This window comes from Synchiropus splendidus, chromosome 15 (assembly GCF_027744825.2).
Source record: "Synchiropus splendidus isolate RoL2022-P1 chromosome 15, RoL_Sspl_1.0, whole genome shotgun sequence".
Lineage (NCBI taxonomy): Eukaryota > Metazoa > Chordata > Actinopteri > Syngnathiformes > Callionymidae > Synchiropus > Synchiropus splendidus.
Window position 1 is genome coordinate 320,055 of NC_071348.1, and position 13,537 is coordinate 333,591.

The 13,537-nt window shown below is 48.4% G+C and overlaps 1 protein-coding gene across 4 annotated transcripts in view; it reads right to left on the reverse strand.

Annotated features, from left to right (window-relative positions):
- LOC128771935 (dynein axonemal heavy chain 5-like) overlaps window positions 1-13,537 on the reverse strand; it is a 44,063-nt gene that overhangs the window by 13,861 nt on the left and 16,665 nt on the right. For 3 of the 4 annotated variants that reach the window (XM_053887830.1, XM_053887831.1, XM_053887829.1), the window contains 27 exons: window positions 13,140-13,210; window positions 12,871-12,978; window positions 12,630-12,817; window positions 12,113-12,307; window positions 11,698-11,832; window positions 11,516-11,623; window positions 11,153-11,306; window positions 10,935-11,081; window positions 10,116-10,357; window positions 9,875-10,051; window positions 9,430-9,634; window positions 9,211-9,353; window positions 8,249-8,383; window positions 7,926-8,048; window positions 7,638-7,851; window positions 6,380-6,603; window positions 5,283-5,478; window positions 5,035-5,207; window positions 4,826-4,956; window positions 3,919-4,072; window positions 2,909-3,176; window positions 2,718-2,841; window positions 2,542-2,649; window positions 2,277-2,391; window positions 2,013-2,189; window positions 1,247-1,450; window positions 153-332 (listed from right to left, as the gene is read on the reverse strand). In XM_053887830.1, coding sequence (XP_053743805.1) covers window positions 153-332; window positions 1,247-1,450; window positions 2,013-2,189; window positions 2,277-2,391; window positions 2,542-2,649; window positions 2,718-2,841; window positions 2,909-3,176; window positions 3,919-4,072; window positions 4,826-4,956; window positions 5,035-5,207; window positions 5,283-5,478; window positions 6,380-6,603; window positions 7,638-7,851; window positions 7,926-8,048; window positions 8,249-8,383; window positions 9,211-9,353; window positions 9,430-9,634; window positions 9,875-10,051; window positions 10,116-10,357; window positions 10,935-11,081; window positions 11,153-11,306; window positions 11,516-11,623; window positions 11,698-11,832; window positions 12,113-12,307; window positions 12,630-12,817; window positions 12,871-12,978; window positions 13,140-13,210 — 4,399 coding nt within the window. Of the gene's footprint in view, window positions 1-152; window positions 333-1,246; window positions 1,451-2,012; window positions 2,190-2,276; window positions 2,392-2,541; window positions 2,650-2,717; window positions 2,842-2,908; window positions 3,177-3,918; window positions 4,073-4,825; window positions 4,957-5,034; window positions 5,479-6,379; window positions 6,604-7,637; window positions 7,852-7,925; window positions 8,049-8,248; window positions 8,384-9,210; window positions 9,354-9,429; window positions 9,635-9,874; window positions 10,052-10,115; window positions 10,358-10,934; window positions 11,082-11,152; window positions 11,307-11,515; window positions 11,624-11,697; window positions 11,833-12,112; window positions 12,308-12,629; window positions 12,818-12,870; window positions 12,979-13,139; window positions 13,211-13,537 lie in introns of all 4 variants that reach the window. The other variant, XM_053887827.1, reaches the window with a different exon arrangement.

Below are 13,537 nucleotides of genomic sequence, written 5' to 3' on the forward strand. Positions count from 1 at the left end.
AAGCACAAGTGCACTTTGGCCCAGGCTCCTGTGGTGGTGAGCCCCGGGATATGTTCAATGAACCAAGGCTGGCCTGTTTCTGACACCAACACCTTTGTGCTGCTGCAGGTGTTGGTGTCAGTCTAGTTCAAAGCCTGCAGACGCCAGCTCACCTGTAAAGGTAAAACCTCTTTGTTGATGGAGAAAAAGGTGGCCATTGCTTTGGTCCAGGACGCGAGGCCAGCCACGTTACCGCACACCCGCTCGGCCATCTCAATTTTGAAGTCCGGCATATCAAAGTATGGCTGCAGCAACTCGATGACCTCGTCGTTAATGGTGTCTTTGGGGAATTGCTGTAATGAGAGGAAGAATTTCACTTTCACACACTGATCAGACTGAAACAAATGACGCTGGAGAGGCACCAAACCTCTCGGTTGAACAGTCTGAATGAGAGAGTTGGGAGTCGTCAGCCGCATGGGAAACGACATGAAGATGAAAGCTAGCAGGGTCGAGGCGAAGCGCGGCTCCTCAGCGACGGGAATAGAAATCTACAGCACGATAAAAGATAAGGCTCTGATGTGAGAAGATAGGAGCGCCAGTGACAGGACGCTCGGAGTCTGGGGAGAGCTAATGTGAAGCCACGGGTGAAGATGAGGAAGACAACATCTCGTGTCTTTCATGCAGAAAAATGACAATGAATCGAGGCGCCAGCACTCCCACTGCGCATCCAGTTGTTTCCATCGTATTAGCTCTGCGGTGATGTGTGTGAGAAGAAATGATGGAACCTTCTGCCCCTTGTAATCCAGGCAACACATTGAAGCTGCTGACCATCTTGGTGGGCTCCAGCAATGTTCTCACAAAACTGTTTTCTAGAAAGAAAATGTTTTTTGTTTTTTTAATCATGGAGGGTTATATTAAAGGCAACCCACTGGAGAAATCTCAAACCGAGAATGCCAACTGTTTCTCTGGGCGTCTCTGATACCTGAAGTTTTGATTCATTTCCTGCGGATGTGTTCCTCAATACGGTAAAGGAGCAGTCATATCTGCTGCCGCCCTGGAAAGACGCAAGAGAGCAGCAGGTTCTCTGAAAGCGTCTTGCAGCCATCAGCGTGTAATGTTGTCGGAATTCTCCTTTATGAAGTAAGTGATGTGCGTTTTAGAAGCTGAGCATTATTCTGCTGACTCAGCACAGGTACGAGCCAGCGCAGCATGGCTGAGCCACGCCGGCGCTGGACTGTGGCAGGATCGGCCGTGACTGCTTTCCTACCTGCAGGCTGCCAAGAAAGTTCCCCGCAGTCATCAGTTTGAGCGACTCCTGCCATGACGGCGTGACGCAGTTCTTCTGCGGGTCGATCTTCACCTCCTTCACCCTCCTCTGGAACAGCAGCAGCACGCAGTCCATGATTCTCATGATGAGGTGTGGCGGGCGGCCCAGCGTCCGGACTGTAGCAATGTCTGCCGGCTTGATGGTCTGAGGCGCAGAGCGGACGGCGGATTAGGTGTCGATGTGTACGTCCGGGTCACTTTACATGCTCGTGTGAAAACAGTGACATTGTTGAGAGGACAAGAGGAGATGCCCAAGGCTATCACAACGCCTGACTTGAGAGGTTGACATGGAACAAGCAGTCCAGTCCCAAAAATGGCATGGAAGCCGAGCAAGATTCCCATGCACTGGGCTTGGTCTGAAGGAAAGCAGCAGGTAGCTTTCCACGCCAGCTTGGCGCCATGTTTCCACCACTGTAGGAGCACTCAGTCAACGGTGTGCAAGGCCCTCTTTGGTGCATACACAGTTGATGCTGTTTCATGTCCGGATGATTCATTAAATCATCCGGACATGAAGAAGGCGCAGCCATCTAAAAGCAGTCAAACGTAGAGGACAACACCGTCTTATAGAGCGCTGCACCTTGTAAATGTATTTGCAAAGCGATACATTACGGTTGAAATGTTAACTGTGACATAAATATGAAGATGAAACAAAAGACCAACGCTTGGTGAGACATGATTACAGGAACTCCAGTTGGGCGCGTCCGTACCTGGAGCGCTGACTCCGCCTCCTCCAGCGCTGGTCGAGCCGCCTCCAGCTTCTGTTCAGCAATGGCCTTCTTTGCCGAGATGCTGTCCACTAAAGCCTGGGCCTTGTCCTTGACCTTTTGGACTTCCAGCTTCACATGCTCGGCGGCCTGGGCTTTCACAGTCACCTCCTTTAGCACCTGCAATAGCATGGGCCAGAGCATCCCATGGTTACAGTACCACATTATGTTCCGCCAGTCCTTGAGTAGATACACAATTTCACCTACCATATCGGCCTTTTCATTAGCAATTTGAAGCTCCTTTTCTTTCACCTCCAGCTCTTTGCTGAGAGCTCCAACTGACTCTGAAGCCTCTTTCAGCTTCTCAAGACCTGTGTTCATTCTAAGGAGGAAAGCAAGTAACTGCTGTTATCCCACTGTAAGACGGTGACAAAACTGCTGTGTTAACAGCTATATATATATGTATATATATATATATATATATATATATATATATATATATATATATATATATATATAGTCGATGAAGTACCTGTTAGCCAGAGTTTGCACCTCGGACCTCTTCTCCTTGTAAATGCTCTTGTAGCCCTGAATGAAGGACAAGTAGGACTTTGGCGTGACGTGGGTCGATCGTCGATACCTATAAAGATATCAGATTAATATGCGCAGAGTTTCGTTATTCAGCAGGGTCCTTCACTGGTTGCGTACCGTTGAAAGTAGTCCACAGATTTCTCTGCCACCCCATCTTGGAAAGAGCCCATGCACTGGACCACTTCATCCTTGACTCGAGCTGAGCAGTCGATCTCAAACATGGACAGGAAGTGCTCAGAGACTAAGAGGCAGAGCAAAGAGCTGTCAACTGAAAGGAGTAAATGAGAGACATCTAATTCCAAGAATACCAGCAACAAGGGCATCCTTGGGCCACCGACTGAACCAGTCCATGGTGCATCCCGAAATGAGTGCCGGGAATTTGAGTGCTCGGTTGCGGAACTTCTCTCCGACGGGCGAGAAGCAGAGCACGACGTGGAGGTGATGTCGAACCCGCAACATGAAGTAGTCGTACAAGTTGTCGTTGGTGGGAGGTCGTCTGGGAAACTCCCGCTTCATCACGGGGATGAGGTCGCTCAGCATCTCGTCCATTTCGTCGCGAGCAAACAGGTTGGACACCTGAGAGAATAAGCGTTTAACTGTGATGATGGGCCTGTGGACATAAAGGCTAATCATTCTAAACAGCATGCAACATTTCAGCTCAGCAACGGGGATTCAGACTCACAGTTTTTGGACGGAACTGAGATGGGACCGCACGAAAAGCCACGGCAGTCTCACACCATCAACTGGCTGTGATTCTGAACACTATCACCTCGACTCACAAGCATGTGCAGCGACACTTACACAAGCACGCCCAAAGATGGCAGGTCTTTATTTCTATTTTTAGCTCCCGCCGCGGCAGCAGCAACACAATTTGTTAACTTGGTAGCCGGGAGAGTGGTGAGAGAAAGGTGAAGCCGCCAGGGCGGATGATGATCGAGCTCCCCGACCACCACAAATAATGTTGCAGCATATCGTGGACAACTTTACTATCAAGATTCATTTCAACATTCCTTATAATGATTAGAATGCAGACGAGGACCATCCATCTGGCGACAGTCACTTCAGTTTAAGCGACTGTGTGGGTGGGTGGAGTTAAAAAGAGTGAACCAGTCATGAGGCCACTTCAATACCCGCAGTCAAAATACAGGCAAAAAAGACTAGTCAGCAACAACGTGGACAGAGGAGGGAAGCAAAAGGATGGTGAAGGGGAAAAAACCAGAGGGCAAAACCGATGAGAAGAGAAGACAGAAATCCCATCCTCAAGCATCAACAACAGCAGAAGAAGTGGGAAGAGTGGACCCAGGTTTGCCCCCCTGACCTCTCCAGATGACAGGACATTGTTCATGTACTCCAGAAAAGACTCCTCCTTGATCTCGTTGTCGGTGAAGATGAAGCTGATGCCTTTCCCCTGTTGACCAGCTGTTCTGTACAAACTCTTCAGGTCGTCCATCAGGTTGGCAGTGTTGTATGAGCTGGAGCAAAGAACACAGCGTGTCATTCCATTTGCACGCATTTTGGCACATTTGTTCTTGGATACAGCCAGTGAGGAGCAAGTCACAATCCAACTGATCTCAGGAGTCAGAAGTACAATTACATCTATATCGTATGAATCTTGAGAGAAACAAACAAGAAGCAAAGATGGGATGTAGGAGGAGAAAAAGAAAGCTTACAGACAGAAACGGTGTCTGCAGAATCGGTCGGGACAAAGAAATAGAAAATCACTTGGGAGCACACACAGAGACGACGTGACAGGTGGTGGAGAGTCACAATGATGGGGAGTTTCTCAAGCAGATCAGTGCTGAAGAGCAAAGTCCCAAGAGGCAACTTTCTTGTTGTAAACCAAGAAAGGACCAATAGAGAGAGAGAGAGATGTCAGAGAGGTGAGATGTGCGACAAGACTAGCTGATCGTGCGCTCCCTCTGTTAGTCAGCCACTTGTTTCAGGTCGATTCTCAACAACAAGTGCTGAGACTTTGGGGCGCTCAGCTCTTCCATGTGTTCCCAGGCAGGTGTTGAAGGTGACAAATGACAAAACAAAACTATCAATTTCCTCGCGACTGTGGCGACAAACTGCGGCTCATGTTTCTAATCGCGTATTCCACGGTTGTCTTTTGTGCGTTTGGTGTTTGTCGGAGTCCATTTTGAGCAACACTTAGTAACTCTCACGAGCTTTGTTTGGACCACCACTTGCATGAGCACCCTGCTAGTTGATAGAGAGTTTATTACCGTGTGAGTGTGATCTGGAATGTCTTGTATCCAGCAATGAATGAGGACAGTCTGGTCAGACTCTGTTTGCCAGATCCTCCAACGCCGACCAGCAGTGCGTTCCCCCCTGGGGTCCGGATTATCCTCGACAGCTACACACAAACCCATCATAAATAAGGTTGTTTTTTTTTTCAATTCCGTGTTTGCTACAGCTTGGCGCTGAACGTTACCTTGACCAGATGAGTCATAGCATCCTCAAAGAAGACCATGTCCACTCCAGACCCCCGAACACTCTCATTGTAATGGCTGAGGAACATGTTCAGTCGCTCCCTCAGGCTGTCGAACGACTCGATGGCTTCGTATACTTTGGGCATATCAAAGTCGCTGTCTTCCGGCTCCTCCCCTGCAGGGGAGAAAAACAAAAAAGAAATCGCGTCATAGTCAGATGACAGAAGGTCATGTTTCCGGCGCCTGATACCTGTGGCTTCAGGGGCATCTCGTAGAAAGTCAACAAAGTATCTGTCCACTCCGTCCACCATTCTCTTGTACTCCAGGCCCAGCTTCTCTTGCACCAAGTTCACCAGAGCCTGGTCGAACCACAGCAGGTCCTCAGGAACGGTGAATCTGTCGGCAATCACACGCTTGCACTCGTGCTTCCACAACGACAGCAGCACCTGAAAAACATTTCAGAAATCAGAGAACCAGATTAGTATCAACTTTCCCGGCTGAGCAGCTGATTAGTGTCTCATTTGATGGAATTGTTGACATGAACTCCAGTGTTGTTTCACAGTTCTTGGCAACAACACGTTTAGACGGCTGCGTCAGTTTGGACCTCAGCCTGCCTGTGGTAACCATATATTCCGTCGCTCTCAATAATTCATCCAGCCCCCAAACCAACAGGGCCGCATCTGCACTCCAAATGGAAATCACCCTCCGACTGTGAAAATGTATTAGACATTAATGCATGACGTATCGTTGCCACTGAATCAATGTTCTAACTGCCCTCATCGTGAAGGAGATTGTTTTGTCATTGTCCCATCCCAAAATTCATGACTCGTACATACTGGTAGACATGACGTTAGAAATCAGTGGGTTACCACAAAGGCACTCAGTCGTACCCATTACTATGATTGTTTTTCTGCACCCACTACTATTGTTTTTACATTTACGAAGCTGAAAATTTTTGCATGAGATCCAGGCGCATACGCCTCGTCCCTATATCAACAACACGTCTCATGCGTCAACAAGTCCGGAGTGTTTCATTGAAATGTATTCATTTGTTTTTTGTCCATTTTGCAAGCGGAGATCATGAGGAAATAATTCATCATTCATTTCTGTTGCTGTCCATCCCTTGGTTGTCTTTAAATCTCTGTCCAACTTGTCATTAGTCCATTAGTCCATTACTCCAAGTACAATTCTCTTGAAGCATGACTTGCAGCGATGTGCTGAATCCTTTCTGTGTAACTGATATTCCACCTCGTGTAAACCTCCATGGTCAACCTGAACACTTTTTATTGTGAAGCCGAGAAGCAGCCACCCTTGCATGCGTTTCCTGAACGGCGACGCAGCCCTCACCTCGACTGAGTCGATGACCTCAGCGGTGGTGTTGAGCATGCCCTGCCAGACTCGGGACAAGTCTCTGAGGTTGAAGATGTAGTGGAACTTGGCAGGCGTGGGAAGCATCTTAACCTTGGTCATCTGCCAGAGTAGGCGAGTCAGACCAACCAGATGGGGCACCATTTGACAAACGTCCTCCTTAAACTCTCTCTCTGGGCAGAAGTGGCCTCCACCAATGGCACCTGTGAAGAGGGGAGCATGTTGTATAATCTCTGACAGAGGTTTCTATGAAGCCAAGAACTAGAACGCTAAATAAGATCGGTGTGTCCACACCGGCCCTTGATCCGATTTCAGATGGACCATTTTGGACAAGATGAACACAACTCACTGATGAATTCTTCAGCGCGTGAATCTCCACGATCAGTACTTCTGTCAACAGAACCCTTTTGTGGACCCGCTTTGATGACAGAGTTGTCACTGCTGGGTTAAATGTTTTGAACTTGTTCAATTGATTTCGCTTCATATTCCACAGTCTGTGTGCGTCATACGTGGAAGTCTTAATTTGGGTGGACATTTTCCACCATAGAGGGCCAAACCGGATGAAAAGTGCCAAACGCTCTCTGCACATGTCGCAACATCACTCCAAGTGTATTCATCTTGAACTGCTACTGACAGTTCTATGGGGCGGGAGTGAAAACTAGTCAATTCACAGACATTTCAAATGTGTGGAGAAGAGCCGGGAATCAGATGAAGCTGTACAACTTCAAAATTCAGCAGCAGAACCCAGTGAAGGACAAGGTGCTGAAGCAGGTCAGCGTGGCAGAGGAGGTTAAGGCTTTTGGCCAAAGTGGCCCTGAGAGCCTTTTGTCTGTAACTGTAACATTGACCGTAAACAAGCAGCCATAAAACGCCAGTGTTTTACAGTTCCAACACATTAGAATGGGAAATGAGACTGACGTCTTTGACAACCCTGGACCCTGGCTGCGGTTTCCTCGTCACATTTTTGAGTGTGGATTTCAACGGTGTTTTCTATTTCAAACTGAAGCTCTTCTTACATTTGTCCTGTTGAACTACTCCACTTTCGCAGCTACCACATCAATCATTTTCAAAACACGCACTGTTTCTTTACCAGCTTCTTTTTGCCTGTACTAGAACTTACTGCTATAACAGTCTTTTAGCCACTGTATAAGAACGGAAGCCTTGTTGCCATTCACCAGAAGATCCTTCCCGTAGCTCAACTGACATATGAGGGTTTACATTCTGGCTCGATACTTACCAAATATCTTGTCAATAGATTGGTTGGAAGGAAGGGTGCAGTTAAAGATGGAGAACTGTCTTTTGAGTCGCTGTGGAATGTCATTGCGTCCGCCACCTGGATGGATCATAGCTGCCAAGAACTGAACATCAATGATGCTGGTGAACTCCCCTGGTCTCTCCAGGTTGTAGAATCCATTCTGCTCCATCAGCTGCCGAACAATCTCATTTGTCACCTGAGTAAAGATTTCTCATGATCGACACGGGTGTTTCAGAGCCCATCAGAGTCCGGTGAGTACCAGAGTCCTACCTGATCTCCCCACTCGTTGATGATTGGCATGTTGACATCATCGACAAACACGGTCATTTTCTTCCCGGCGGGTGGTCCATAAGTGGAACCCATCCTCTTGTCCACGTAGCTTTCAACTGTCCTCTATGGAATTGAAGAGACGATGGAGCAGAAATGGCTCAAATCAAAGCGAAGCCGGCATGATGGATGCTAGCTCGCTGGTGCTCAGACAGCTGCTCTGGCCGTACGTGCCACGGTCACTCCACAACAGGTTAAGTTCACCTCTCGCTTGAGAGGACGGCCTCCAACTGAATGGAACTGAAGAGGTTTGAAGAGGCCTTTACCTGGAACATGAGCGGCGTTGTAGCAGATGAGAAGTTAAGACTCTTTCCTATACGAGTCTCCGGGTCGAACTGGGACATGTAGCTCTTGATCATCACCGTCTTGGCCGTCCCCTGCTCCCCAATCAGCAAAACAGCCTGGAGAAACATGTTTGCAGTGCTAGGTTTAACTCCGCTTGCGTTGTCGCACGTGTAAACTGCCAGCTAATTCGGCAGTTAATCATTTTCCCAACATCATATCCTGCTGGAAAAAAGATGGATGATTAAACAGCATGCAACTGGATCCAAAGAAGCTGAGCTACGAGCAGGATCATTGCAGGTGTCCTTCTGTAAATGTGTGCAAACTGTTCAGTGACTTTAGGAAGGTGTTTCAGACAAAAGTTTCTCCCTCGGGAGGCATGCAGTTTGGAGGATCCGGGAGATATCATGTGCCAGAAGACATCCAGCTGATGCTCCCATTAATAAACGGATGTTCCTCTTCCCTCTGGCAGGAGGCTACGGTCCATCCAGACCACAACCTCCCGTCACAGGAACAGCTTCTTCCCCTCGGCCCTCAGACTGTTGAATTCCTGAACAGCCTTGTTGTTATTTTATTCTATTTTACTTTATTTTATTTTATTATTTATTTACTTTTTGACTCCAAAACACTTTCCTAGTTAGAGGGCTCCCCACTGACCATGGCAATAAATTTGATTCTGATTCTGATTCCGATACTTCGCCATCAGTGCGTTAGTTTGAAGAGGTGTTTGTTGAACTGATACGATGCCGTGCGAGCTTCCCAACAGAATATTGAATTTTTAATCTGGTCTCTCAGCAGAGCGATCTGGAGAACGGTGCCTCACCTCAAGTGCAGCCGTGAATACATGAAACATTAGACCCCTCGTGTGGCCCCTTACCGAGGATCGAGCTGCTGTGAACAGCTTTCAAAGAGGCCGTAAGAGACGGCGGCGGCTCCACCACCTCACCTTGCCTTGCTTTGCGATGGTCTGAATGAGGAAATCGGTTCGAACGTTGTCTACATTGGGGACCAAGATGGAGCTGTACTCCGGCGTGGACTCGGCTGGATAAACATATTGGACCACCTTTGTGTTCCAGTGGACCCACTGGCCTGTCGGGATGAGACTGATTTAAACTCACGTCACCAATCATCTCCACCACATAACCAATCATCTCCTGCCGCTCACCATCTGCTGTGACGTGGAAGTCAAACATGGTATCTTCACTGTCGGGGGAAATTTCCGGCAGATCGAGATGGACACCGGTGTTCCCTCTGAGCCACATCTCCATTTTCCTGCGACTGTCCTGCTCAAGAACAGCTCCCGCACTCCACATCAGCGCGAATATATAGAGGCGCTCCAGATGCTCGCGAGAGAGCTCGCCACACTGCTCCTGAGGGGGAGTCAAATCCACACTTTACCTCACCTGCCGAGAGTTGACTTGAGACCGCATTTATTTCATGCATGTATAGTTAACTCAAAGACAAATTTGTGATGACTGGCTGTAAATAACTCCTCACACTGAAGCATAACAAACGTACGCTTCCGATGAGACCAACAATGGAAAATCACATTCCTTCCTTCCGCACGACTGAGACTCGGTGCTGTGAATAAAGAGCAGTCTGGGGATTACTTTTGACGGTATGAGTCCTTGCAGCATGTTGACGCACTGCATGATGACAAAGGCCTCGAGCAGATCCATTTTAAACTCAAGTGACTGGATGCAGAAGCGGTAGAGATCAGGAAATGAGGAGGAGAATAGCTCCCGCAGCACCTCTGCTTCCTGAGGGGAGCGTTTCAGTAACCAACCCTGGGAGCAGACGGCGTGTTAATTAGTGGTGTTGATCGATGTACAGGACCGGTACGGACTTTACCTCCAGTATGGGGCTCCAGCTGAGCACGGAGGAGCTCATGAACACCATGCCGTTACGTGAGACGGTGGCTGGCGAGGCGTTGTCAATGTTATGCGGCTCAAAAACGACTTTGCAGTTGGGCGCCATGGGAATACGGTCTCCATTAGCCAATGTGAGGGTCTTGTTGTCATCCAAGACTGAGTTGAGATTCTCAATCCAGATGGCATCCACTGGTCCGTCCAGAACAATCCAGACGTGCTCCCCTGATAAAAACAACAAGGTACGGTTGTTCTATAAAGCGAGAGCAAAACTTGTCGGGGCAATAGCGGCGCGACGAACCGCACGCGTTCAGAAGCACGAGCTTCAACTGTGTATGCTCATGCAAGAGCGCGTCTTTATTTTTAATCGACTGTAGCGAGAAGACTGCATCAAAAGATACGTTTTCTAACACAGAATCGCTCTTTCAAATCCCCTTGTTGTGTCGACGGAGAGAAATAAATATGAAAGCACCTAAGCCGGCTAGATGGGTAATGAAACACGATGCGGTTTCCATGCCGACTGCAACGATAGCTCTTTGGTTTCCATGCCGACCGCAACATTGGGAAGAGCACACCGGTGTCGTACTCAAGGCCAGATCCGGCCAGCTTGTTCAGTTTACGTGGCCTGCAAGAACTTCAACCCTGGATTAATGGGTAAGAAATAAATCAAACAACTTGAAATAAAAAAAAAAAAATCCAAAAAAAGGAAAAAGAACATGACTGGATCCCCTGATTTAGCAGCATAAACAACGCGTGACAGTTGAGCAGCGTTTGAATCCCTTAGCCGTGCACGAATCCTCACCTTTCTTCGCTCTCAGCGTTTTCCTCCACAGGGTCGAGAAAATGCCGTCGGTCCAGTCATTAGTTGCCACATCAAGTCTGCCAAACATCTGAGGAGCCGTGATGGCTTTAGGGTTCATGCGCATCTCTTTATGAGGCTGACCGCAGTCTGTAGGCATCAGCGCTCGAGGTGAAAAAGTTGGACTGCAACCTGGCATGACGTAAGATCTCAAGAGGCACCTGTCATGGCTTTCATCAGCGTGTGTATACAAGTAGTCTTCCCGGCGCCGCTGGGCCCCAGAGCCATCATGCCGTGACGAACTCTCTGAGTCTCAAACAGCTGGATAACTTTCAGCTTCCACGGAGGGTTGATGATCAGTCCCGCGTCATTCACCTGAGAAAAACAGGACAGACCGTCTTCTATAGTAAACATTCTAAGTGAGGCTCCCGCGGGAGAATGAAGCAGAATAGGTTCCAGAATAGGTACTGCAGGGGGCCACTACTGACTAGTCGACTGTCTACGCTCAACTGCATCTGTGTAGAAACAGCTAAGGAAGCAGCTCCCTCTGAGCAGAGCCGGAAGCCATCCGTGGTTTGTTGTACCTGTCTGTCAATCGCATCCTCCAACTCCGGGTAGCCTGCTTTATCCAGCGCGATACCCGGGAAAAGATCTTCGATCAGGCTCAAGAAGAGTGGCTCGTCCTCATCGATCTTGAGAGACCAACAGTCCAAACATGACTCGGCGAAAACGCTCTTTTCTGAGGAATGGCTATTCAACACTGTACCAGTTTGGAAAGGTTCATGTCCCTGAGGACTCTCATGACGATAGTGGACTCCGTGTCGCTGGGATTTGCACGTTTGGCTGCTCCCAATGTTCTCAGCACCGACAAGATGTTCCGTAAACCAAAGTCATAGTGGACCTAGAGAAATTTGACACCGTGTTACTACGACACTTCCTTTGTAGAGTAGATCTTTGTGTGTGTACTGAGCATCAGGGCTGCCAAAACAACAATAGACATAGAAGAATAACAACATCATATAAACATATTGTTTAGAGATCATTGGAAGAACAAAGGCATCGAATGATACATTGTGAAGCTAATGAAAGCGGTTCATTTGAATGAGTGAATCCTAAGAGGAGCAGTACAAAGGTCTTCATAAAAAGGTCAAATAACGCTTTCTCTTGAATGAGTTCTGCACCTGTTTCGACAGCTGCTCCTCACAAAGCTTGTAGAGAGTGAAGAACTTGCGTGCCAGTTCCATGTTGTCGATGAAACCGCAGCTGGCAAGTTTGACTCTGATGATGATCTGACGGTCGGGAACCATCATGGCCACGGAGCGGAAGTTGATCTTTAAGTTCTCGGGGAGCTCCTGCCGACCTGCGTAGCCTGGGTTCTGACGCCAAGGAAAAGATAGAAAAGGCACGGGGATGTTTTGATGTTACTTGAGCACCTAATGCAGATCATCATATGTTGTTTATACTTATTGTTCATTTGAAAAAAAAAAAAAAAAATCAGCATTTCAACGGTTGGATTCTTTGCTTCCTGCACCACATTCTAGTTCAGAGGAAGACATCGCCCTTCAGCTAGCTAGAGATCCCAGTGAACTACACTGTGCTTGAGTTTGACGCTGTGGTCCGGGCGACACACCAAGAATAGGAGACCATCAACACCAAAGGACTTTGAAGCAACAACCCAGGAGCACACTAGGCGCCTACCATGGTGAGGAAGATGCCAAATTCCGGGTTCATTTCGACGGTGTCTCCATCGGTGAAGATGAAGGTTTTCTGTCGCTCTTTCTTGCAGTTGAGGACGATGGCGATCTGCTGAGCGGCCACGGACAGCACAGGGAGTTCGATGCGGTTGAACTCGTCGAAACAGCCCCAAGAGCCAGACTGAGCCAGTCCTGAGAAAAATAAGACTTGAGACTTTCACGGTTGAAGACGGTAATCGTGTTACCTTTGAAAATTCTTCCCAGGCCTCGGAAGTCCATCTGGTCCGAGCAGTTGAAGACCACAACATATTTTCCAAGACATCGACCCATGTCCTTGATGGTCTCCGTCTTACCTAGAAAAGAAGGACGTGAAATAAGGCAGCTTTGTTTGTCTTGATTGTGACTTAACTCTGGTGACTGCAAGTGAAAAGACTTGGTCATTCACAGTTTTGGTTCCGTGGGCTCAGGAGTTGAGCTCAGGCCACCAAAAAAGCAATCATCTCGACAATCCCACCTGTTCCTGCAGGACCAGCAGGAGCTCCGCCCATACTCATGTAGAGAGCCTGGGCCAGGGTGATGTAGCACCTGACAGAGTCAAACACAAAAATGAGAGGTGTCGCGTCTTTGAGAACAATGTCACACTCGGCCATCAGCCACCCACCAACAGTGCACCTGATTAAACAAGAACTGGAAGTGCAAATCGGAGCTGGAAGATGCAAGTGAGGCAGGAATCGCTCTGGAGCTTTGGCTCCGATGTGGCGTGGTATCTCTCTCCTCCAGCTGCTGTCTCCTCTCATCCTTCTCCTGCCACCTTGCTGCCCCCCCCCCTGCTCTCACACCTCTCTCAGCCTTTGCCTGCAGCTCTCGCTCGTTGAAGGTGCTATTCGGCCTTCCCCCAACTGACAGCGGTGA